The sequence below is a fragment of the Pygocentrus nattereri genome, chromosome 9 (assembly GCF_015220715.1).
Source record: "Pygocentrus nattereri isolate fPygNat1 chromosome 9, fPygNat1.pri, whole genome shotgun sequence".
NCBI lineage: Eukaryota > Metazoa > Chordata > Actinopteri > Characiformes > Serrasalmidae > Pygocentrus > Pygocentrus nattereri.
In genome coordinates, this window is record NC_051219.1 from 11,806,904 (window position 1) to 11,834,707 (window position 27,804).

Consider the following 27,804-nt stretch of genomic DNA (forward strand, 5'->3'; position numbering starts at 1 on the left):
ATAGGTGCAACTGAAAATTCTGAACTCAATAATGAGGGGTGTCCACATACTTTTGGCCACATAGAGCATTTCTTTGTGTATGAATACATCAAAGACTGCAGTTTCTTGAACCCCAACTTGGAGAAGAGTCTTATGAAGCTTTTAAAAAGAATCGGAGCCTAAACATGCTTTTTCCAGGTCACAACATAAAATGTACTAGAAGATTAGGTTATTTTAAAAGTGGATGCAATGCTCTGTCATTCCCATTGGCTACTGGAACCAAAGTGATGACGCTGATGAAGTGAAATGCAAGACTTCAACAAACCTGTGCAAGTAAAAGCTGAACAAACTGAAGAGCAATAAAAAATGCATGTGATTTTAATGAGCCTATGTAGCCTAGTTTTGCTTAGACCACTGAGTTAGAATTGAGTTGTAGAGGAATCACTCAGCACAGGCCTATTCTGCCTATTCGCCAGTATCTAATCCCAATCCCTAGATCTCTCAAAGACAAACAAACATTTGGCAATCATTTTAACAAAATGAGCACAACAGGGTCGCTGGTCACTCCTGTGGGATTCTGGGGGTCGTGGAGCTAAAAATGCTGATAAGCAATATTGTCAATATTTTATTTTTACATTTCAGATTTTAAAAGCTCCATTTACCATTTAAGACCATTGTAAAAACACGACTATTCCTGCCATCTAATCTACTCTCTTACTTTGAATTCGATATGGAAAGACGATTCATAGACGAACAAAACCAGGCATGAATAAGAATTAGTCATCATCGTGTTCTCTCAGTACTCTGATTTAACAAATCGATAATAGGCGCTTACCGATTCAAACTGCGCTCCCAACGAGCATGCATGCTCACTCGGGACGAGGAGAAAATAACACCGTGCATTCAACAATAATTCCTCTGGCAAAGGAGCTACTGCTGAATTTCCACACGGTTATGAATAAAGGTTCTGTGCAGGTACATTTTTCTTTGATTAAGGTACAAACAACGTAAAATGTTCGCTCAAAGGTACTACAGTGGTTTTAACTACGCTTTTCCAGGCGAAAAGTACATATTCATACCTTTTTATAATGAAACGTTTTGAAACAGAACAATAAAATAAAAAAGCCTGGAGATGAGACGGGGGGTGGGGGTGGGAGGGGGGTGGGGGGTGTGGAGTCAATGAAAATATCATTTCAATGGATGGCGGTTCAGTTATGTTCCCTGACTAAAGGTACTGAGATGTACCCTTGAGGTTCCCACCCCAGCGACAGTTTACTACCTTTATTTCTGAGTGCAGGATGGAGACCAACGAGATACTTAGCTCGACAAGGCTGAGCAATTTGACAATTTGTATTGTCATCATGATAAATGTCACAATATCGTCAGTACTTGGTGAACACTGACGACTGCCTGGTTCATTATAAAGAGAGCCAAATTTCTCTGTTAACTGCATTTAGTGCAACATAATACGCCAAATATTGAATATTTTTGTTCTTGTTTTCTCTGTTCGGCTGAAACTGTTTATCGTGAATATTGAAAAATAAATAAATACATAAATTCTATATTATATTTTGCCGTGTCACCCAAATCTTTTTGAATTATTAGAGTGACAAATATTACAAATATGACTGTCAAGCTGTCGACTATCAAACATCTTAAACTAAAATTAAAACAGTCGTGTTTTTCTCAGTGTGGTTTTCTGTTGATTACCTCTTCTTTCTTATTTTCTCTTCATTAAAAAAGCTTCGTGTGTTACATGTTTCTTCCACGCTAAACGTTGGATGTGCGCTTTCATCTTTTTGCTATTGCAACCATGTTCAGCGTTTTGTGCTCTGAGTTGCCAGCACTGCTTTCATGTTTCATACAATAAACCCACACTGGGCTCCGGTGGCACAGTGATACAGCCATCTGAGGTTTCGCCGTCTCGATAAGTGATTCTGAGAATCTTCAGAGAGATCTGATTGTAAGAGAGTTGAGGCTGAAGGACTGATATTTCATCGGCTACTTACCAGAAACCTCAGTGCAATAAAGCTCTCTGCAATATAAAAACGATGCCTATAACACGAACACAGCCGTAAATACAATTCACCTTGTATCTATAGTGATGTTACGGCAGAGAGAAGCTCCGCTCAGTTGACCAAAGACAATCGCATCTACGTGCATATAGTGCAGTGAGAAGACTTGATAAAACCAAAGAACTCCACGAAATGAATGAAAATCAATCCTCTATTCATTTACAGCAACCAAGCATTGCATCTGCGTAACCGGGCACAACCTCAACCTCAGGCAAAGGGATTTTTAACCATCGATTGGGACGATTTATAACAGCCTATAATCTATTAGCTTTAATAATTCATTTTAAATATCGGTAGTGGTCCGCTGAGTGGTCTTCAGGGATAATAGTGTGTGTGTGTGTGTGTGTGTGTGTACGCTTATAACATACTGGAGAGGAAGTGTTGTGAAGAGGGTCCAAAATCTCGGTGTGCTTCCTGTAGGAGTTTGAGTCTCTCCTCTATCGCAGCCTAAAGAGAAAGACACAGACATTTTTCCGTTTTTGACAGAATTTGTAAATACCTTTTAGCCTTTACGCTGCATGTAAATTTCATGATGAATGGAACAAAAGAAATGACCTAAAATGACTTGGAGGAATGTCTGGTTCCATTGACTTACATTGAAAGTAAAGAAGGTTTTGTCCTTTTCTGGTAAAACGATCATTTCGGAGATACTAGGGTTTTCTTCCAACAACAAAATATGAGCGAGAGAGGGACAGAGAATATATATGAGAATATAAAGAGAAGAGAGAAAAAAATATGACGAAGAGAGGGAAAGAGGGGGAATACATGAGAGAAAGTGAGACCGAGACAAAGAGAAGAGACAAAAGACTGAATCAGAGAGAGAGAGAGAATATGAAAGAGAGAGAGAAAGAATGAGAGAAAATGTGAGAAAGAATATCTGAGAGAGAGAGATTTTGCAAAATGTATCACATTCTTTTGACTTATTCTCTCTCTCTCACACACACACACACACACACACACACACACTCTTCTCTCCCTACAGTGTGTGATTATACTATTGAAATGTAAAGTAGAGTCCTGTGAGACCGAGATACTGACTCCAGACACACTTCACAACAAACACTGACACCTCTCACACACACACACACAGAATTATGTCCTCTCCACTATGGTTTGCTAAAGAGCCAAAGAACTACCATCAAATCCAATCAAAAGACAGAGGGAAAGTCTTTAGTGGCAGACGCTGCTTTAAAGGGCCCATGATCTACATCTGCCTCCCCTGATTCTCCAAAGTCCACTTACAACGTCTTTGTGAGTCCCTGGCTCAGAAATGCTGGGGCGGGTTGTGGGTCCCAGTTTTTGATCATAAGAAATTTTGCGGAGGGAGGCTGACAAAAAAAAATGTATATTACCTTTTATTCTCTAATACTTAGTTAAGCATTCAACTGCCTCAATGACAGCTTCAATACTGAACCTACGATTTGAGCCCGCTCTTCCTCTCTGAGCAGTGTAGGGTGTCTGTCTGTGACTGGCTCGAAAGACATTACAGGATGTACTTCTGTCTATTAAAGATATTTAGTTCATTTGCTCAGAATGGCTGTGTTGGGAAACAGCTGCCAGATATTTGCAATTATTCCCATCCATTTTAAAACTCTTATTATTTGGGATGATAACTAACTCCAAAATAGTTTGACGTTTGATTAGTTATAGTCACTAATGACAAAAAAAAACACAGACCCGTCTTGCCTTCTTGCTTTAAATCCAACCAATCAACACGTATTAACTGAACTACAACCATTTGTTGATTTACAACACAGTTATTAACAGTTCCTTATTATTACTGCATTATAATACACAATAACATTGAATTTGTACTGATTAGGACATACAATAAAAATCAAGCTGCTAATATCAGAACACCAAACTGTCCACTCCTAACGGTTCTGACCTCTACCCTCGCTCTCTCTCTCTCAGATCTGACAATGAGCCAGAGTCTGCCCTTCAGACGCACACACAGGCGATGATGAAGGACAGGAGGAAAAATGAAGGGAGAGAGAGAGAGAGAGAGAGAGAGAGAGAGAGAGAGAGAGAGAGAGAGAGAGAGAGAGGAAGCGCGCCTGATTAATGGCAAATGAAAGTGATATATGAACGGAGGACTCAATGAAGGACACAAGTGATGACAAAACAAGAAACAAAGAAAAAAAATAACAAGGGAGAAGGAAGTCACTAAGAACTGAGCAGGAGAGGATAAAAAGGGGAGGAGAAAAGAGATGAGATGAAGAGGGGAGAAGACAAGAGTGCTGAAGAAAGGAGAAGAGTAGAGAAGATAAATAGAGAAAAAAGGAGAAGGGAAGAGAAGAGACGAGAAGATGAAGAGAGAAGAAAGGAGAGGAGAAGGTGGTGTGTACTACATCTGATTCACTCATGCTACCTCTGCGCTGCGTGAGCTCAGACAGAGCAGCGAGAAAGTTATCCAGACATTCCTTTTTCCAGATGAATAAACAGTCGTTTCGGACAATCTGCCCAGTGAAAATATCATTTCTAAAAGAGCAGGGAATATCCGTTTACCCATGACGGCATTCTGACCTGTGACTGGACAAGCCTGGTAGACCAGCCAGGAAATGGTTTACAGCACTGAATGTTTAGCTAGCACTTCATTCAGCAAAGTTTAGAAATGAAATGTAATTATCATTGCATGTTCTCCCCGTGTCTGTGTGGGTTTCCTCCGGGTTCTCCGGTTTCCACAGTCCAAAGACATGCAGTCAGGCCAATTGGACGTGCTAAATCGCCCCTAGGTGTGAGTGTGTGAGTGTCTGTCTGTCTGCCCTGCGATGGGCTGGCGACCTGTCCAGGGTGTATCTTGCCTTCCGCCTGAAGACTGCTGGGATAGGCTCCAGCACCCCCCCGCGACCCTGAGGGAGAGTGGCTTAGAAAATGGACGAATGGATGGATGTAATTATCAAATTTTCATTTTTAGCGTTTCTTGTTTTCGGTTACATTTCCACTGATTTTCATGGCCTATTTCAGTGTATTTCGCTGTGTGATGCGTGCACTGCGTGGTCTACTCTCTAAACCCCTCGAAGCTCTGCCACTTCGCACGCGCAGCCTGTGTGAAAGCGCTGGCCTGTTAACATGAGCGCTGAAATGAAAATCAAGCTGTTCGGCGTTACTCACTCCACGCAGAGGCAGTGCGTGTGAACGAGGCCTTAGCATACCTGCAGTAAGTTCCAGCGTGTGTTCAGATTGTCCAGCTGCCTGCTGGTTGTGGAGGACAGCTGAACGTCCAGAGGAGCCAGCTCACTTGCCAACGAGTTCACCACCGTAATCTCCTGCTTTAGAGGAGCGACCTCTTCCCGGAACGCCTACACACAGACGCAAGCACAGAAGTCAGTTTTCATAATAAAATCATGTTTCACTTTGATATAATCTATTTCTCACTCAGTGTTCACTGAAAGAAGTGGAGAAATTCAATGGAAAGGGCAGATTCTTAACTGTCAAGCTCATACTTGTGTTTGTAAGCAGAAAAAAGTAATATAAAAAAACCCGCCCGTCCCACCCTGACATACATGTCTCAGTCACCAGGCACTGGTCTACTGAAGAGGAGACTTCTGAAGAAGAGAGAATTCATTCTGCAATTACATTTAAATAGGGTAACTATATAAGTTATCACTACACTTAAATAGCATAGCGTTGGCATGGTCTTTTAAAATCACCGATACTTTAAAGGGTTCATTATCATGGAAAACAAAGTCTCGCTTTCTGTAAGGAAAAGAGTTTGACTGTAGTACGTAAACACTGTTAAAGTTTCACAGCTCATATTGGGAAACCAAGCTGCATTCAGGTCTTTCTTTTCACAGTGTCACTGAAATCAATGCAATTATATCCATATCCACAACTTAGCCCAGCCTATTCACACTGAAGGAGTGTTTCAGCCTGGACACAATACAAAGACACAATACAAAGCGACCAATCAGAACAGAGATCATTAACATAGATCAGTCTTAAAGAGCCTGTTTACTTCTAAGGGTTAAAGAGGGGCAGCAAAATGACCAGGCAGAAATGAGTTTCGACTGTTTTGTTATATAAACCAACACCGGTGATAAGCAGACCTCGGGGAAAATCCAAGTGAAATCCAAGAAAAGCACAAGATGTGGCCCTTAAATAACTCGTGCACGGTCAGTGATACCTCGAGACGTCTAAGGGATATAGAGATTAGAGATGCTGAAATCTGTGTGTGTGTTTGATTAGCTTGGCCTTACAAACCACTTCAGTCACTGCTGTTTACAAAACTGTGTAAGGCTGTGCTAAACCTTCCTAAGGATGCACTAAGGAGGTTTTATTCAGGCACTGCAGTGTCAAACTCTACCTGATCAGCCACACGTCATTAGGTACTCTTAATGGGCTGACCTTTGCCCCGAGGTGGGCTAGAGCCTCTCCGTGCTGTCTCCACGGTTATTAGGATTAACAAGTACTTGCTGTAAAGGAGCAGGTCAAGTTTTGTTTGAAAACCAAACTGCTTTAGATCAAGGTGTCTGACAGTGGAGACTCAAGGCTGTGGTCGGTATTGAACAATTCATGGCAAACATGCAGCCATAAACAAAACTTTTACAAGTTTACGCTCAGTTTTACCTCAAAACGGCTCAACTTGGCTGCTCCTACATGTGACACTACATTTATTTACTGTTTTATTTACCTGTCACTGGTTCAAGTCATTGTGTTGTAATGCGCTTTAGTCTTTACTTTTCATTCTTGCTTGCATTAGTGAGCTTTTCATGGCAGTGTGCTACACAAGACAAACTAAACTGACCTTAAGGGTTGACCAATGGTGCAAGATGTCTATCTCCTGAGCAATTTCCCATAAAATATTAGCTCTCACCACAAGATAGGATCAGCCTGATACTTTCCAACTGGATTAAGTCCAAGAAGAAGAAGAGAAATCTCAAAATAGCTCACAGTAGATATATTGTGCAGCCGACAGAGAGATTCACCCTTTACTTAATACAAGCTACTTGGGGAGATGGGTGCAGACACTGGACTGCTGAAATCACGATTTGGGAATTCCCAATTCTGTGAAATACTGTTATGGTGTGAAGTTAGCTAATTCTGCCATATTTAAAAGTATGTTTTATATATTACACTTAAAATACAAGTGCCTTAACATAAGCCCGTTGCCAAGGATATGTTATTATGAATGTGTCGGAGGACACAGAAATGCAGCTGTAACTATACTGTTACTGTGACTAGGCTAAATACTAGTGTTAGCTAGAACCTAAAACTAAAATCTTGACAAAACAGAGGAAAAGAACAAAGCTTTGTGCAAGCCAATGAGTCATCACCATCTAGTACTACACTGGTTAACTCTAGTGTTAGTACTACCACATTAGCTCATCTGAAGGGGCAGCCTGGGTTATTCAAGGGCAGCGTCTAAAAGATTTCCCTCGGCTATTTTCAGTAATAAGGCACATTACAATTTTCACATATAAACTACTGATCTGCTACATTTTCCATTCATGCTACTGATTTTTTAAACTACCGCACCAGTTTTCCATGTTTATTATATGTTAATATCAGAAAAAAGTGCCTGTTTTTTCTTCCCTGCGGTTAACCAGCTACTCTGACACTTCTTACAAACACGTGAATATCAAAATTCATCTGAAAGCAGTTTTTTTCCCGCCCAAAAGTTAACGCTTTTCCTGAGCGGCACAAACCTCTAAACATTTCTTATGTGGTTATAGATCAGATAAATATCCAATGTGTGTCCAAGTAACTATAAAGAGAACAGTTAGATTAGAAATCGTCGTTGTTACGGCCGACAGATCAGCAGCGGCTAACTAGCCAACAAAACATGCATATCGCTGCCTTCGGAAGAAAACCTTGTATCTCCATTTTGGTTGTTTTTCAGTTTTTGACATAATTTAAAAGTACCTGCTGTTCTTTATATTGTGTGTAAATTTCACGAACAATGGACCAAAACAAACGGCCCAAAATAACTTGGCAAAAATCCTGGTTCCATTGACTTGCATTAAAAGTAAAGTAGGTTTTTTCCTTCTCCTGTAAAGTTGGCATTTTGGAGATACGAGGTTTTCTTCCGACAACAGCGGAAGAAATGCTGGTCCTTTCAGGGAAGAGAGGTATATAAACTAATAGCAGACATGAGTCACAACACGAATGAGACCTGCCAAGGCAGGAAGATCACACCTCAGCAAAAGAGCAATATAGTTTGTGAAGCCTTAAGTGTGAATCTAGCCTTAAGTGTGTCTGGCACACAGTACAGTCTGAAATCGTTAATGATGACTCACAGTGGTTTTGTCGATGTGGTCCTGTAGTGAGTCTATGAGGAGGTCTCCTACAGGCTGCCAGTTGGCTTTGATCTCCTCAGGGTGGGTCAGATGAAGGTCCAGCTGGTCCATTGCGCTCTGCAAGTCTTGCAGTTTCTCCAGAGATCGCTCAACCTGTTCGTGCCATCCGCCCACGTGCCCCAGGAGCCTCTCCCAGCGCTCCCGGACCTCGGCCGCCTGCTTACGGATCGCCCTCGCCACTCGTTGGGCCTTCTCCTCCGGAGACAGTTCTGAGAGAACCGGAAAGAGAGAAATGGTTTAAGCTGGAAACAGAAGCGTTCCTTCCGGTCTTGGTACAAGCACTGGTACTGCAACAGAAAGAGTTTTAAGTGCATTTTCATTGCTAAACAGTAGGGACACATTTTAAAAAGGCTATAAAAAAGTATAACTACAGTGTTACTGAACTCCTCCTAATGCTGTTTATAGGCTTGTGCTTACATTACAGCTCTAAATCTGAACGTATATGTGCAAATAATATATTATATATATTATATATGTGTGGACATACTATATATATAATATGTCCACACTGCAGATTCATACTGGATTAAAATCACTCCACAATTATTACCGTCAGACTGTAAAACTAAACACACACACACACACACACACACACACACACACCCAGACACACTAAACTCATACTGGTTTAAAACTGCTGATGTCCTCAGTAATGACTTAAATTACAGTACTTCCCAAGGTGAAACTAACCGAGCTCTAATTAGACTATAAAATTCATACTGGAACCGATACTACAAGCTTTGTAGAAGGGCAAAAGCTTTCACACTCAAGCAGACAAACATCTTTTTACAGCTATTAATTACCTCACATTTAGAAGACGCTGACAAATATCCAACTCAAATGCAATCAAACTCTAATTTCAACACGCTCACGAATCTCGTCCTCACTATTCAAACTCTGATCTCACTTTGATTGCTGTGTTAACATTCAGCCACACAGTTACCTTTTTGCTGGATAATAAATAAATATACAGTAATTAATTTGTTTTTCTTAAGATTCACCACATTTTTTAAGTCACTCTGAATGAGAGTAGCTTGTAAAGTCACATCTGACCACAACAGTGTGATTAGGGGACAGCTCTAACGGACTCCTCACTCAGACAATGATTTAATGTCAATAACTATAAACCCATTTGTAGAGATGTGTGGAATAAACAAACAAACATGAGTCCTGGCAGGTTTTGCTCTCCAGCATGGTAAAACTGTCATTTACAGAAAGCTACCTGGACAGTAAAGCTCATAAAGCTAAAATCTGTCCACAATGAAAAAAGCAAATCGCACTCCGAAGCACATCCAGTAGCAGCAGCAGCCCATCAATCAGAGCACTTCAGGGTCAGGGTCATTGTCAATGGGACAATGTGATGGCTGTAGTAGCCCAGACTAAATTGCTGTTAAAAGCTACTGCCATTGCGGCCCTGAGCAAAGCGCTTAACCCCACCTGCTCCACATGCAGCGTCCATGAAGACGGTAATTGTTGGTCATTTTGGCCAAATGCATTGGTTACATGACTTCCAACCTCCACTCACCGCTCAACAAAGGCAACTCTATTAAAAGGACACGGTGTGGAACCTTCAAACTAATCGTCTAAATAAGTCTGAAATCCACGCTGGTCGCCAGCCTTAAGCTAGCATTATACTACATGATGTTAGAAGGTCAAGTTGGGCCAAACCAGGTCAAGCAAAATGAGTTAAAACGGGGACCATGACAGGCCAAAAAGAATCTCAACATTTATGCAGAGTTTTCCAACTAATCTTTGTCTAGATTTCTATCCGGTCAGAGAGCGGTCTCCCGAGGTAAAGCGAAAAAAGGAAAAATGTAGATGCTGTTGATGAATAAGGGTGGAAAATGTATAAAGGAGCATGTTCCTCGGCATACTTTGTTAGCCCCCTTTTACCCTGTTCTTCATTGATCAAGGACCCGGCAGGACCACCACAGAGCAGGTACTATTTGGTTGGTGGATCATTCTCAGCACTGCAGCCACACTGACGTAGTGGCGGCGTGTTAGTGTGTGTTGCGCTGGACTGAGTAGATCAGAGAGCAGCGCTGCTGGAGTTTTTAACACCTCAGTGTCACTGCTGGCCTGGGAATAGTCCACCATCCAAAAACATCCAGCCAACAGCGTCCTGTGACCACTGATGAAGGACTAGAGGACGACCAACACAAACTGTGCAGCAGCAGATGAGCTGTCGTCTCTGACTTTACATCTATGAGAAGGACTGACAAGGTAGGTGTGTCTACTAAAGTGGACAGTGAGTGGACACAGTGTTTAAAAACTGTGTCCGCTGATCCGCTTGTACCAGCACAACACACTAACACCCCACCACCACCGTCAGCGTCACTGCAGTGCTGAGAATGATCCACCATGCAAATACTGCTCGGCACATTTAAGCATGTAAGTTACTTTTTAACAAAAAAAGTTTCCTGGCCTTTGAGATTTTGAATGGGCACTTTGAAGGTCTGAATGGACAATGTAAGCAATAGCATCAATATCAATAATACTTGAGTACAAAGTCTAAATGACACACTACAGTACAGCACAGCACAGTACAGTAACAAACCACTTTCCAGTCAAGTTCATAAACGACAGCAACCAGCAATTTCCATCAATCCTGCTAGAAACACAAACATTTAGTGCCATGTTATGCAAGTTAGTTCAGTGCGTTCCTGTTTTGTGTCTTCTAGAAAAAAAAGCCATGTGTTAAGTTTTCTATGCCAACCTGCCTTCAGCTTCTAGTTTTGCCCTGAAACGTGCCTGCAGACAAACATCAACCCATTGCGTGATACAATGCACTGAAAGCTGAGCGGCAACGTCTCACACATATATATGAATACATGTCCATAGTCCTACACGGCAGCGGTGTGATAGGTGTGTTCAGACAGACTGAAGGAGCTGATTACAGAGAGGTTAGAAAGCTTTGATTAGAGGGAGGAGAAAAGAAAGCGTCCTCAGATCATTAGCTATGTCTGAGCGGGATGAGACAGGACCGCAGAGCGCACAGCTCGCCTGGTAACGCAGACAGTAGGGCGGAGACACGGGAGATGAAAGAAATGATTGGAGGGCCCGAGGGGACGCCTTCCTACTGAACTTTTGTGGCACTGGTGAGATTATTACATTTGATCGCAGTTAAGTGAACCTCAGCTGACCTGGCTTGATTTAACTAAAGTGGATTGAATGAAATTGAATTAAACTGAATGGAACTGATTTGCACTGTGTGAGAAAAGACTGAGGAGAACAATTCATACATGCACTGAGCTGCCAGCGTATTAGGTTACTGCAACCTGCACTGATAGGCCGTTTTATTAGAAAGACTCATCGTATAGGTGCACTTTGCAGGTTTACAGTCACTGCCTCTAGCCAATCGGCTGCTATGTCCCGCCCACAAACGTCTACTTTCACAGCAACTGTTGCAAAGTTCAAAGAGCTTTCCAGGCCAAAGACCCACCTGATGAATTTAAGTCGGACTTCGAATTCGCTAAACAACACCGAGTGGCCAGTTTTAACCCTTGTGTGGCGTTGATGTGGTTGTTACACAGTAGGTCTGTAAGACCCACTGCATTATTGTTTTTTTAAATCAATATAGCCATAACAATTCACGCAAAAATACCAGATGTTTAAAATATCAGAAGTGGACAGTGTAGGTTTCTCCTTTAGCAGCTGTAGCCAGTCAGCAGCCTGTTCATGTTGTCCACCCACACACACAAGCACACATATACAAACACATACACACATAATAACAGCAGGCCATGCAGGGGAAGAACAGACTGAAGGGACACAGCACCTCTACACTTTTACTCCCTGTAGGTTCACCCCAACACCACCTGTGTAACAGAAATGTGTAGGGGGTAAACAGTGTGAAGTCATTAAAAATGGCTTATTTTATATGTTCTTCACACAAAATGAGCAAAGGCCAAGAAATCTGAGGTTGACGTAATAATAAATCGCATCATTTTTGCTTTTGGTAAAAACTGAAAATGTGTCCCACAGACCTGAAGACCACACAAGCCGGACTATGTTCTCAGGCAAACTGGCAACAGCACTGAAATCTATATCAGATTGTTTTGAATATTCAAATAGTGTGACGTTCCCTTTCCTTAGTGACATGTAGAAAACGTGCCAAAAGGCTTGACTCCCTTAAAATAATATATGAAATATGAAAAATGATCCCTGAAGATTTACATATTAAAGAGAAAATACTGAATTTGTGTCATTAAATACAAACCACTGTGAAATGGACTGAAGGCTTTCTACCATGCAGTACTTCACACATTTGGATCTTCTGCTTTTTGTTTTTGGCTTTTCCGCAAATCAGTACAGTCGTACCTTCACTAGATCTCAAGGCAAACCTGACACCATATCTGACATTTCATTTTAGAAATGTAAATCCTCACATATTGTTTTACAACAAAAAGATCAAGCGACATGAAAGCAACACAACAGAGCCTTTGTTTGTTTTGCTGTGTTCCGCACGTCTCTATGGGAAAGTAACACCGTGTGCACTGCATTTCAATTTTTCCACTGTAGTGATCGCTTTCCAAATTGGCACAAATCCCTCTACCTCTAACAGTCTCCCCTGCTAGAAGAACCAGCACAGACAAGCATAACTGATCACCAAAGCCAACATGTGCTGTGATTTGGATGACTAAGGTGGGCTAACCAGCTAAACCAGCACCGGACCAGCAAAACCAGCTTAGACCAGAACAGAGTTGATATTTAAAGCATCCTACTGTACATAAAACATACAGTACCAATTAGCCTGCAGTACATTCAGAGCACAAAAGCTCTGACCTCGTCAAGCGACGGAGGAAACCTGTCTTACTGTTCTTCATTATCTGCCGCTGCTTTTTTCTGGCCTGTGCAGATGCAGCTTAGCCTTGCGCTCAGTGTTTTCCAAAGCCAGCACAGTTTCTTATTAGCCGACTGAAGCTCCAAAACTGCTTTCCTCCTCGTTTAAAAGGCAAAACACACCACAGTGAATACTTGCATGTTATTCAGACAGGGAAGATGACTAAGCAGTTTGAAAAGTCTTATTTATATGATATCATGGGTGAGGCTGTCACTATTACCCCATTAAAAACAGTGAATCTGATTGACGCACCCATTTATAGCAATTTATGACCACATGGTGTTTATTTCTTTTTTCCACGTCCAAGTATTTGGGAAAAAAACGGATGTCGTCTTAATATAAGTGATAGTGAAAGCTGGGGGTGCACAATGATATCAGGATCATATCAGCTTAAAGAAATGATCACCATTGGACAGAAGATCAGATGTGATTTGATGCAATATTTCAAATCAAATGTGATATTTTGTGATATATTGGACCTTCGAAAAAGTCAGAAAACCTTCATTTCTTTGGTTTCCTGTCAAAACGGCTATTAAATACAAGTTATTCATTTTTCAGGAGACATTTCTGAGGAGATTACACAAGCAAGGGCGGGGTCAAGGGAAAATAAATGGGAAAAATAATCGAGTTTCCAGAACAAAACAGCTACAGAGAAAACGTGATTCCTATCAACCACCTGCGGGATCTAGTAGACACCAAAACGGTCCCCATCAGATAAACAGCACTTAAAGCTTTCATCTTTGAGGGAGAGATTTTTTTTAGATTTTTAGTCCTACCCCTTGTTTTTGAACGTGATCTTGCCTCTTGGAATTGAGTTACAAGTTGTTGTTTTTGAAATCTTCCCCTATAAAATGGGACAACTTTCCAATAAAAAAAACAACATTACTGCCTTAACAGGCTACCAGTGGTCCTCTGTAGGCAGCCCTGCCAGTCTGCAGTGACAGCAGAGGAGGGTTCAGCAACCTCACTCCTGGGCTTTAGTTACATGTTGGGAATTGTATATCTTCAAAAGGGGGAATATGACCATTATTTATCATCAACCACCCATGATTTTTTGATGATATGTAGCTGAAGTCAGCTATTCGCCAGCTTCTTGTTCAAATTTTCCCGTTCCACCTTAAATGGAGCAGCAGTTCTGTCACCTGCGGTGCACCATTTAAGGTGGAACAGGAAATTTAGCTAGTGATCTACTGAGACATCAGCACACTACTACTAGCTGCCCCAGGACATCCTCCTTGAGGGTGTTGTAAAGCCATTTGGTGTAATTGTTTAAACCACGAGAACAGAAATGGAGGCGGCTTCTTAAACCCTTCAGCATCATTACTGCTTAACAAACAAAACAATTTCCGACCGTGTGCACATGGGAAAAACCAGGTATCAGCGATGAGCCACAATTCCCAAGTTGGCACATCCCTAGTAACAGCACATCATGAACACACTTTGGAAATCGAGCGTTAACTTTGAAGTCACACCATTCACTGATATGCTTCAATATTATCTAGGGGCAAACACCACGGCCTTATTTGTAAGCCTAAAATCTTTTCATATCGACGTGAGGGATCAGTGAGGCTTGTTCTCGCTCTGTCTCACACGCGCACTTGCCATGTTATCAGACATCTGATCCTTGCCTAAAGTTAGCATCACTAACATGTCCCTGAGAGAGTGTCCGGAGCTTTGTACAGATTACACGGTGGGCTCGGCAAGCAAAAGACAGCGAGTATCCCAGACGCATCACAGGCTCAACTAAAGTTACATCAAACGCTCTGCCCACAGGAGCTGTCACTGGCAAAGTGTGTGTGTGTATAACGTTGTGATGTGTGTGTGTGTCCCCTCAGAGAGGCAGATCAAAGGGCGAAAAACCGGCACACACCTACCAGGGCCGCTCAGGCCCAGCTCAATTATTTATGTCCGAAATCTTGCAACTGAATTCACTTCGCGTGCCAGACGCTGCTTTTTTTAGACTTCTTAAACAGTTTGTCATATTCCAGCCAGCCAGTCAGCGAGTCCTCGCTGAAATGGCACTGCTAATAAAGATCGGCACATAAATCTGAGGCTGACGCTAGAGTGAAAATGCCTCACCGACCTCCGAAAAAGAGCCGGCCATCAAGGTCAATAAGCTTCAGCCGCTGCGCTAAATTCACCCAGAGTGGCCTCACTCACTTTATGTACAAGGAGTTTCTTCATTTGCTCAAATTTGCTCTGAACTGCATGGACCAAAAAAAGCAGCCTCCACAGAGTTCTGCAGATTTGGAAGGAAACGAGTGAAACTGGATAAAGGAATACATTACATAAGGTTCTCCTTAACTGGCCGATCAGCTATAATCAGCTATTTTGTGTCCTTAACCGAAAATAGCTGATTAGCTAAGACGTGTGGTCTCCAAACAGACATGCTTCTGAGGTTTGAAACTCTTTGACGCACTGCTATCAAGGCTTGGGCAATATTTACACATAATTAATTCATTTTCCTTAAAAAAAAGAAGGCATTATTGATTATACTGCTCCCCAAGCCTGCAAGTTCACACGACCCGCTAAAACTTAGACACACTTTTTTTGGCTATCTTCTTAGGCATTTTAGCATGAAAACCACACAAATAAGTGATTAAGTATATCAACACCTTTCCATGATGAACTTTTTCACCTGTCTTTTTTAAAGTTGTGATGGCAAACATGCATTCTTGAGCTCCTGCTGGTTTGGGTTCACAGCGTTTCTTTAAACGATGCAAATAAAAGTGACCTGTGTACCGCCCTTCATATACCTTTATACTGCTAACTGTGCATTAGTGAGTGAGTTCTAAATCCACGTCTATGTGCTTTACATTTGCAAACACTGCCTGGAATTTGGCTAAAGATGCCTGCAGGAAGCTATTATGTATTACATTTTCATTTAAAGATTTTTTTAAACAACTCACCCAAACAATCAGGACACAAGCTGTACGGAAAGCACTTAGAATTGCTCTACTGCAGCCTATCAGCTTATCAATGCCCTCTACATATTCCACTACAGTAAAACATTACATGTATATACTATTTCAGACACCAAGCATGCCTTGACTGACTATCGCAATCTGAGTACATTTTAAACTTGTTCAGAATAAACAGGCAGAAGCAGAGCGGTGAACTCTCACCTGTCTTTGGCTGCAGGTTCTTGCGTGGTTCCTCAGGACCTTCGATTGGCTGATCAGCCAGAAACATGCGTGCCTGGTCCAGCGTGCTGACCACTACATGCTCCCTCTCTTTCAGCTCTGCCCTCAGGGCCTGGAAACACATATAAGATTAGTTAGTAGACGGTATAAGTGGTGTGATGATTGGTTGAAACCCCAGAGATGTGAAGGTAAAAGGTCCCTGTGACTTTGGTCGATCATCACTGTAGAAATCAGCGTTGGCTGATAGAGTTCGTGTTGAAAAAGTGAGCAAACAGGACATTAAGAGGGAAAAAATGGCCATGTACATAACATGGAACATGAACCCAAGTGAGTATATCATAGCCTCAAGAATAGAGGGAGTGCAGGAAGAAAGAAAAAGAAGAGAGAGAGAGAGAGAGAGAGAGAGAGAGAGAAAACAAGCACATTCAACGTGATGTGTACTAACATAAAAATATACAGTAGTGCCTCAGACAGAGAGAAACGAGAAAGAGGGCAAGAAGGAGAAGAAATAGAGACAAAGAGAAAAAAGAGAAGAAGAATGATGAAAAACTAAAGAGGGATGAGAGCATGAGAAAGAGAGAAAAACATCTATAGAAGACAAGAGAGTGAGGCAGAGGGATAGAAAGAAACAAAAATAAAGAGGGAAAACAAAAAACGAGGCAATTGTCCAGGCGATCTAAAGGGTCAAACGGAGCATTTTCAAAAGGGTCAGAAGGGAAATTAGATGGAAAGAATACAGACTTGAAAAACAGACACGTTCAGATTCTAGTGACTCATATACAACTCAGGCCTCAAGGCAACATGGAACTGCACTGCATCACACACACACACACACACACACACACACACACACACACACACACACACACACACACACACACACACACACACACACACACACCCAAAATGAAGAAAGTGGGCATGAAATCTCCCAGAATGCCCTCTAATAATAGAGCAGGTAAAAGGCTGCAGAAAGAGGAAAAGAGTGAGGTCAGAGTGACCTTACAGGAAAGTGGGCTTTACTGTAGAGAAAGTGATGAGCGCACACTCCGGCTCTAATTGCCTGTGTAGCAAACGCACCAGCCGGGTATCATAGATGATCTTGAAAGGAGAGGGGGCCAGTGAGATTAGACCACTAAGAGGTGTAACACTGTAAATGAACTCTGGCATTAATAAGCACACTCATATACCGTGACTGCTTTTCAGAGTGAGAAGGGCAGCTGAGAACTGAAGACAGTGTGTCAAACTGCTATAAGAATGAATGTGTACCAGGGTGTAGCACGGGTGGGCCTGGGTCTACCAGGACTGATCACAGGCCTACCCACTCAAACGGGGGAATTTATCAAGGTGCATTTTATATTATTACCGTTACTGTATTATGTCCAAATCATTACACTCTCTGCATCATTACTGAATGCAGCAGGTATAGACTAAATGACCGGTCCTTAGCTATGTCTTATTTTCTCAACCCTCCTATCACTGCTTAGTAACCACTGCTAAGCTTTCAGCTATTTATTGACGCTCCAGTGTTTACATTTTAGCTCTTTACTTTTAGCTACCATACTTTGACCAAACACGGTCACTAAACACAGTTTATCACTGCATCTACAGATGCAAGTTAAAAGTGCATTTTGCATAGTGGAAGACATCTCAACAGAGTCCAGAAACACTGCCCACTTCTCTGGGTATGAGCCAAATTGAATCTACATTGGACTGATTCACAGTGGAAATGTATTGCAGTGTGTCAAATCCACCTTTCAGATTGTTTAAGGTAACAATGGACTTTGTGGTCTTCAGGCCAAAGACTGTTACCAGCGTAAATTAAAAAAAAAAAAAAAAAAAAAAAAAAGACAGTATCTGTCACGCTATGGGAATTTTTAGTCGGTAAACTTGCACATCTTTGAAGGCACAAATAACACAACACATTTTGGAGCATCATATGCTGCCTTCTAGATGATGCCTTTTTCTGGATGTGAATCCTAATTCAACATGCCAATGGCATGGCTGCATAATCAGAGAGTGCAGGTGTGATCGGTCTTCAATTAAAAACATATGCAAAATACAAAAATGAAGGACCTTAGTTGCACAGATAAACAAGTGTATAACTTACACAACTGATAAAAATCCATCTTTCAACACTGGATCAGTTTGTGTCTTCAGTCCTCAAACGGTTATTAAGTGCTGTTAAAAGGAAAAGTGATGTAACACAGTGGTAAACGTGCTCCTGTCCCAACATTTTTGGAACGTGTTGCAGGCATTGAATTTCAGAATGAGTGTATATTTTCCAAATAAACAAAGACAAAACATAAAATCTTGTGTTTGCGAACTGTTTTTACTTTAAGGTCATTTTTAGGTCAAACAGATTTATTACCATTCTGTCCCAACTTTTTTTAAAACTGGGTTTGTATTTTATCCCCAAACTTGATTGTAATTTTTTACTCCATACCACACTGAGCTGCTGAGACGCTGAGGGTCTGAAGAGATTTCAGCGGGAGATAAGGTCCCCAGGAGTCACTCTTAAAAAATGTTTACATCCTCAGAGGCAGCTAACCACAGTTTTTTAGCCCTACTATTCCGCTCCCTGTACTTACAATGGCTCGTTTCAAAAAACAAACCATGTCGCGCACTCACTTTTCTCTCTATCGCACTCTTCCTGAGCGGAGAACGCCATGTACTTGACTGCTGAGGGCAGGTCACACCAAAGAGAAAACACAGAGATTCAGGAATAAAATAGGAAAAGCAGCATTAAAACACACTCTACGACGCACTACAGCCACTGTTGACAAAAGAACATCAGAATTTGTCCTTGTAGACGACTCACAGGAAATATCTCACTGCTTATACTTGCAGACCAACCACTCGCCTTCCTTCTCTTCCTTTTAGAACTCATAAAGAAAGACAAACTTTAGAAAAGAGGAGAAAACCAACACATCTCTTACAGTTGAACTCAGTTGAAGGAGCTGAGCCCAAGGAACAGAGGCTGCATGAAAGTGGAGAAACTGCACATAACGTTGTTTGGAAGTTGTTATCGCTATACTGCCTTCAGTTATACAGTTTCACAAGAAAGCCACGGTGTAATTTGCTCCCCAAATGTGCAGACATTTCCGTTCACTGCCGTGTAATCATTATGATCAACGTCTGATGCTGATGATAAGCAGCGCTGGATAACTTTTAGAGAACGCCTGAACTTCTTGTCCTAAAGGAACGTTCCAGAATGTTTCATCTTAACGTCTATCTGCTGCATCTGTGCTGTACTCTACTGACAACCAGCACAAACAAAAACATCCCCCTTGACTCAAAATTCAGTTACAATGCAAGCCAATGGGCAGCTGCTGGTTTCCATGAATGAATGTTTAAAATGTGCCAATATATGACAAATTTGAAAATATACCTATTAAACAACAACAATTCAGGTTTAGGTTTTTGGAATTAGACAAATGTAGGAGAATGCTTTTCCAAAGCTGTGCTTATGATGTTTTATCCAACTTTCTAACACAAGCAGATCTACTAACTTCTCTTTTTTGGCATAAACAGTAATCAGGCAGGATCCTATGAAAGCAGCCAAAAAGGAGAAGATCTGAAGAACATAGATTGAGAAAGAAGTTTTTAGATCAGGCAAGGATGTTTCAAAGGTAGAGAGACATCCAAGAGTTGCAGAGGCTGAAGTTGGCTTCCTTTTGCCAGCTGCCTGTTTGAATTTTCCTATTCCACTGTAAATGACACCGCAGTTACATTCGGAGAAGTGAAGGCTACTTTAACAGTGTTTACGTACTACAACAGATTCTAATATTTCACATTCAGCTGTCCCAGATACAGGCCCTTTAAGTAACCGTGGTTTAAGGCGTGTATAAGTAGAAGAAAAACGTCTGTGAGCTCATACTCCAGTAAACAGGTCTGAAGTGTGTGCTAAAGTGAGGGTTCCGGACCTCCTGAAGGCATCAGTCAGACGAGAGAAAGGAACACGGCTCTCAGCGCTGAAAAGGTCAGTTGATGGAGTGACAGAAATAGAAGAGGTGGAGGGATGGCGCGATGGAGTCTCTGCAAGAATGGAGGTTATTTTCACCTCTGAAACGACAGAGCGAGGACAAGCGTGTCCAGTCTGAGCTTTATGAGAGGCCAAATGCTCTCTTCAAACCTTACACTGAGAGGATTAATATAGCACCAAAAAAGCTGCTTCTGTCTTTTTACTGAGAGAGAGAGAGAGAGAGATTGACAGGAAATGAGAACAGGAAAGAGGGAATGGAAGTAAAAGAGAGAGCAAGAGAGAAGGAGAGAGAGTGACAGTTGGAGGAAATTAGAAACAAAGAGAGAGAGAGATAATAGTAGAGAACGAGAGAGGTTGGCAGGGTGTGTTTATAAAGAAAGCTGCTTTTTATAGACCTAAAGACAAACCTGTTGTGAGGCTGGAGTCTGAAGAGAGATTTCACAGAGCTTCACACAAGAATCACTAACAGCTACTGTACTAAACAAATGAGCTCACAATTATCCTACAAGCTGCACGTACCACAGGACCAGCAGCCACGGCTAAGGTGGCTGAAGAAAACACTGTACTGAAACACCACACTATGCAAAACTGGTCTGGACCACTGTTTACATGAATATTTCATTTCATTAAATGGGCTTGTTTTTGCTGGGTCTCATAAGACTAATTCAGTGTGTATGGTGCGTTAGTCACCCTACAGTAGAGCTGGACAAATCACTAGAAATCTGACTTTACTGCTACAAATACTATAGTGCAGAACAATGCACTAAACACAGCATTTACAAAACACTGGTGAACCAGTAACATGGTTACATATCGGCCTGTTATTATGAACAAAATAATTAACTTCTGCTGGAACACCTACAGCAACTCATCCGGACTGGTGATTAGTCAGGATGCTCACAGACACTGTGATTGGTTGGGATGCTCACAGACACTGTGATTGGTTGGGATGCTCACAGACACTGTGACTAGTTAGGATGCTCACAGACACTGTGATTGGTTAGGATGCTCACAGACACTGTGATTGGTTAGGATGCTCACAGACACTGTGATTGGTTAGGATGCTCACAGACACTGTGGTTGGTTGGGATGCTCACAGACACTGTGATTAGTCGGGATGCTCACAGACACTGTGACTAGTTAGGATGCTCACAGACACTGTGACTAGTTAGGATGCTCACAGACACTGAGATTGGTTAGGATGCTCACAGACACTGAGATTGGTTAGGATGCTCACAGACACTGTGATTGGTTAGGATGCTCACAGACACTGAGATTGGTTGGGATGCTCACAGACACTGAGATTGGTTGGGATGCTCACAGACACTGAGATTGGTTGGGATGCTCACAGACACTGTGATTGGTTGGGATGCTCACAGACACTGTGATTGATTAGGATGCTCACAGACACTGTGATTGGTTGGGATGCTCACAGACACTGTGATTGGTTGGGATGCTCACAGACACTGTGATTGGTTGGGATGCTCACAGACACTGTGATTGGTTGGGATGCTCACAGACACTGAGATTGGTTGGGATGCTCACAGACACTGATTGGTTAGGATGCTCACAGACACTGATTGGTTGGGATGTTCACAGACACTGTGATTGGTTAGGATGCTCACAGACACTGTGATTGGTTGGGATGCTCACAGACACTGATTGGTTAGGATGCTCACAGACACTGATTGGTTGGGATGTTCACAGACACTGTGATTGGTTAGGATGCTCACAGACACTGTGACTAGTTAGGATGCTCACAGACACTGTGACTGGTTAGGATGCTCACAGACACTGTGACTAGTTAGGATGCTCACAGACACTGTGATTGGTTGGGATGCTCACAGACACTGTGATTGGTTGGGATGCTCACAGACACTGTGATTGGTTAGGATGCTCACAGACACTGAGATTGGTTAGGATGCTCACAGACACTGTGATTGGTTAGGATGCTCACAGACACTGACTGGTTAGGATGCTCACAGACACTGTGATTAGTTGGGATGCTCACAGACACTGTGATTGGTTGGGATGCTCACAGACACTGTGATTGGTTGGGATGCTCACAGACACTGTGATTGGTTGGGATGCTCACAGACACTGTGATTGGTTAGGATCCTCACAGACACTGTGACTGGTTAGGATGCTCACAGACACTGTGGTTGGTTAGGATGCTCACAGACACTGTGATATCAAATGTGAAACTGCCATAATGACTTACAAACCATACATGTGACAGCCCAAAACACTTAAAAGTGGGTCCTTCAAGGTTTCTTTAGTAAAGGCGATGGTTCGGTATAGAACCACGAGTTCTACATAGAACCATTTCATGTTTAACCTCTTAAAATCACTGGCTTATTATATACAGGCTTTCTAATTCATTTACAGGGACTTCAATGCAAACTGGTTGAGCTACTCTTGGGTTACTAAAGTGTGCAATTTAAGGGGATAAACAGTTACTTGCATGGTGACATGGTTCTTCAGACTGATGAACAGTTTGTTGAAGATGGTTCTATATAGCACCAAAAAGAGTTCTTCTACTGTTACAAGCTTGACATTCTAACAATAGAAGAACTCTTTGGTGCTATACAGACGAATTTTCAAAAAGGTTCTATATACTGTAGAATCACCTACAGCACATTCTGCATCAATTAATGAAGAACCATTTTATGATACTCTTTATTCATGCAAAAGGGTTCTTTGAGTGTTCACGGTTCTATATAGAATAATTTTCTTTACTAAATAACCCAGAACCATCCTTTTCAAGAGTGTCCATGGAAGATCCTATATAGAACTACATTCTCTATCAAACTGATGAACCATTTTACCATATAAAAGAACCATTTTAGCATGAAGTTGTTCTATATAGAACTCATGGCTCTAAACAGAATTACTGCCTTTACTAAAGAACCCTTGTAGAACCATGCTTTTTTAAGTGTGTAGTCTGGACCGCAGCTTACATGAATATTTTATTTCAGTAAATGGGTCTAGTCTTCGCCAAGCCTCCAGACAGACCCTGAGTGTTCAGATGGTTAGTAGCCCTACGGCGCTGGTCTGGGGCCAGGAACGTCTTCCTCATTTCCTCCTCTTCCTCATCTTTTGCATTATATGGATTCCCCCAAGACTGAAGCCTGAAGAGAAGCTTTTAGCGAGCACTCCCAACCTCAGCTTTAACAACACGCTGCTGTGAAAAACCAATTTAACTGTCCCAAGCTGTAAAACGAGATGCACATCTAGTCAGATTTGTCCAAAAATCAATGACTGGGTACCGAATCGGCCTCCTCTCAAAACAAGCATGTTAATTAAAACTAATTTAGAAGACAGGAACGCTACATAAAGCAGCAGTACAGACACATTAAAACTTATGACCGCTCCTTTAACAGATATGCTAGAGCTGCCCACTCTTTATTGACCACATAATAAGGAGTTGGAATAAAGGACGTATTCAAAGTCCTGGGAAGATAAATGATTATTCATCGAGAGCCAAACCGGGGTCATTTTTTCTTGGTCATAGATAAGGGCTGGTGCTGAGTCGAGCCTAATCAGTCTCATATTTTACACTCTGGTCTGCAGCATCCAGCAGCAAATAGTTCAAATCAATCAGCGAGACAGTGCCATTACATTAGCCTTAGCCTTAGCTGGGCGCTGCCGGCTAGCGCTAACAAATTCAGCCTGGGTTACAGAGGTAACGAGATCAGGGCCCAAACGTGGAGTTGGACAAAAGTTTGGAGACATTTTCTAAACGTTTTGAATACAGTTGAAGCTGCTTTCGTTGCCCGTTTCCAAGAACTTTTATTGAAATGTTTTACTTTTATTGGCCGTCTTGCCATTTTTCTTTCCACATCCAGCCAACACTCCCCGGAATGCAAACAGATTCTATGAATTAACTGAGTAAGTATGTGGTATTGCGTAATTATTTAGGGTCAAAAGTCCCAGGTAGTTTTATGGTACATAAACATTGTACAAAGTACAAAGAGTCTTACCTCAAAGTTTGCTGTTTGTAAACCAACTCGACTCATCCCATCAGCTAATTACCAAACCTTTCCTGAACTGAACTAAGTGGGTGAAAGAAGGGAAGCTAAATAAATAAGGGCAGGGGACTCCCTGCCACAGCCCAGCGTCAAGAATAGCTAAACACTACAGCATTTCTCTTAAAACGTAAAAATGTCGTTAGAAACAAACTAACACGGTTATATTGTGACTGTATTCAACCTGTCAGCTGAAGTGCAGCGTCATCGAGAGCAAACGTCTTTTAGGATTCGGAGACAAAACGGAGGGTGCAATTACCACTCCTCCTCCTGTCTGTTGTGTAAATTGATTACAACTGCAAACTGCACACTCAGACACCCACAAAGAGCACTAATTAAATAACAGCTGATTGATGAGCTTAATTACGGCGGGACGAAAGGAAACATTTTATTGGATAATTGAATGCATGAATAATAAAACTGATTATAGGGAAATAAGGGGCGAATAAACAATCAATCAATAACGTGGAGAAGGTCTATTTCAGACAGCCGCTGGAGAACACACAAACTCAGCTACTCCACCGCTAATTCAGCAGTTATGCCACTAACAGCCAATCAGATGCTGTCTAAACTAATTCTAATAGGATCGAGTACATGATATTCATATAGCGCCAAAGCTGAATGTACTTAATAAAATCCAAGCCGTGCAGTTCAGACCGGTCTTCTAATAACACAAAGCAGAAAAAGAGTGTCAGCCAACGAAAGTGTGAGCTAAGTAAAGTAACAGCAAGTTAGCGATCCACATCCAACTAGAACACATCATATATATCTCTAACCCCTTATATACCAAACACTATATATATATATATATATACATATATACAAAACAACTTTACTTTTAAGTCAATAGAGCCAGACTTCCCACCTCCAAGTCATTTTGGGCCATTTCTATTGGTTCATTCTTGGTGAAATTTACACACAATGCAAAGAGCAACAGGCATCCCTGAAATCCCTGATTTTGCTGAAACTGGACAGATGTGAAGAGCAGAGATACTTGATTATTACTTGTCATCGCCCGCAGTCAGTATATTAACATCCCAAATCATCTTCCAACTGGGACCTTTTAATTTTGGATGTAAATGGATTGTGATCAGCTCAATCAGGTGATTACATTATAGCTGTGAAAGGCCCAATCTGAGCCGCTCCCTCTAACCACTTCTCTGCTTTGTCTTCATCTTCATTTCATGTAGTGAAACAAATTGACCTTTCTGAAACACCCCTCTCTCTCTCTCTCTCTCTCTCTCTCTCTCTCTCTCTCTCTCTTCCCAGACACTCACTCTGCTACTTCGTACACGTTTATTACACTCTCCCCTAGATTTTATCCATATTCCCAGCTCTCCCTCTCTCGCCCCATTCAGCATGCGGTGCTAATCGAGCGTGACACGTTCAAAAAAAGCCAAAACTCTGCAGCCCCACTTTACCCAAAATACAAGAGAGAGAGGGAGAGAGTCAGGCGATCCTTTTCTCTTTCAGCTCCACAGGGTCATTATTCAATCTGTCTGAGGGAGAGCAAGAGAAAAAGAGAGATAGAAACAAAGAAGAAAGAGAGCAAGCAAGGAGAGAGAGAGAGAGAGAGAGAGAGAGAGAGAGAGAGAGAGAGAGAGAAAGAAAGAAAAGAAATCAAGAGCAAGCAAGGGAACAAGAATGAGAAAGAGAAAAGAAAATGGGAAAGAGAAAGAAAAAGAAGTGAAGAAAGTAATGAAGGGCAACAATGTGAGCAAGAGAGTGAGCGAGAGTGTAACAGAGACAGAGAGAGTGAGCAAGACTGTGAGGGAGAAAGTGGGACAGGTGGAAAAGAGAGAGATGGTGAGAAAGAGTGAGAGAGAGAGAGCAAGCGAGTGAGAGCGAACAAGAGCGAGAGCGAGAGAGAGAGCGAGAGAGAAAGAGAGAGAGAGAGCGAGAGAGAAAGAGAGCGAGAGAGAGAGAGAGCGAGAGAGAGAGAGAGAGCGAGAGAGAGAGCGAGCGAGAGAGAGCGAGCAAGCGAGAGAGAGAGAGAGCGAGCGAGAGCGAGCAAGCGAGAGAGAGAGAGAGAGAGAGAGAGAGAGAGAGAGAGAGAGAGCGCGAGCAAGCGAGAGAGAGAGAGAGAGAGAGAGAGAGAGAGCGCGAGAGAGAGAGAGAGAGAGAGAGAGAGAGCGAGCAAGCGAGAGAGAGAGAGAGAGAGAGAGAGAGAGAGAGAGAGAGAGAGAGAGAGAGCGAGCAAGCGAGAGAGAGAGAGAGAGAGAGAGAGAGAGAGAGAGAGAGAGAGAGAGAGAGAGAGAGAGAGAGAGAGAGAGACCTCTAAATTCTGCTTTGCACCAGCACACAATCACAGACTCATTAGACTCAAAGACCTGTACCTTCCCATAATTCCCTGGGGCCAGAGCCTGTGTGTTCTTCTCTGAAAGATAAGAGATTCAAATTCAGCTCCTCCTGTTCTGTTTCTAAATCTCACTCTCACTCCACACCACACACAGGTGTGGTCAGGTGGTCAGGTCTAACATGGTGGTCAGGTCTAACATGGTGGTCAGGTGGTCAGGTCTAACATGGTGGTCAGGTCTAACATGGTGGTCAGGTGGTCAGGTCTAACATGGTGGTCAGGTGGTCAGGTCTAACATGGTGGTCAGGTGATGTAATGTATGGTGTAATTACTGCACATTATTAAAACACACTGTAATAAAAGAGTGAATGGAGACGCAGTTAAAGGCAGACATAATTAACCTCCTTGAGCTCAGCAGAGGATTATTAGCACATCATTTCAGATGAAGCTCATTTCACTATCACACACTGATTGGCTACTTCTGAACCAGCGTCCTCTCGTCAGCAACAGATGACCCTCATCAGTACAGAGGAAACGAGGCTTGCTCAAAATAGCTCAGTCCTCCTCTAAACTATCGCCACACAACAGATCACTATCAAAGCAAGGATGAAAAAGAACTAAAACGTAATGTATGTAAACATCAGACACCAGTCAGCCCCATAATTCCAGTGATACAGAGGAGCGCGGTGGTTAGACAACTTTCCGAAGATTCGTCCTAATGAACAGATCGTTATGATTCTTCATTCACGCCTGGCGTCAGGGATCATTTAGTGACTCAATGCCTCACCCACTAATCATCATGCACCTGTAAACCTGTCTATCTATCTTCTACACGCTTCTACAGCGGCGAGCAGCAGGGGAAGCGTGAAGTGACGGAGAACCGACTGCTCAGAGACGTGGCGCGAGAGAACACGACACGCATGAGACAAATGACTCCAGGAATTTGGGTGTGAAACAACATTCAGCTGCGTTTCTCAGCCAGAGAAGTCGCTGTGTGCTGATTAAATCATATCAAATACTAAAGAGATAAAGTAAATAACCAAAAATAAAGTGTTCTTAAGCATGCCACCGAGCCGAGCCGAGCCGAGTGGGTTTTAGTCGTGATGCAGAACAGATTCTACCAAAATAAAATATTTTAAAAATGTATCTGTATAAA

General features: G+C 42.1%; 1 protein-coding gene across 9 annotated transcripts in view; it reads right to left on the reverse strand.

Moving 5' to 3' along the window:
• Nucleotides 1-27,804, reverse strand: part of utrn (utrophin) — a 327,694-nt gene that overhangs the window by 87,997 nt on the left and 211,893 nt on the right. For all 9 annotated transcript variants that reach the window (XM_037541492.1, XM_037541493.1, XM_037541496.1 and 6 more), the window contains 4 exons: nucleotides 16,322-16,451; nucleotides 8,294-8,562; nucleotides 5,210-5,356; nucleotides 2,423-2,501 (listed from right to left, as the gene is read on the reverse strand). In XM_037541492.1, the coding sequence (XP_037397389.1) occupies nucleotides 2,423-2,501; nucleotides 5,210-5,356; nucleotides 8,294-8,562; nucleotides 16,322-16,451 (625 nt within the window). The remainder of the gene's footprint in view (nucleotides 1-2,422; nucleotides 2,502-5,209; nucleotides 5,357-8,293; nucleotides 8,563-16,321; nucleotides 16,452-27,804) is intronic.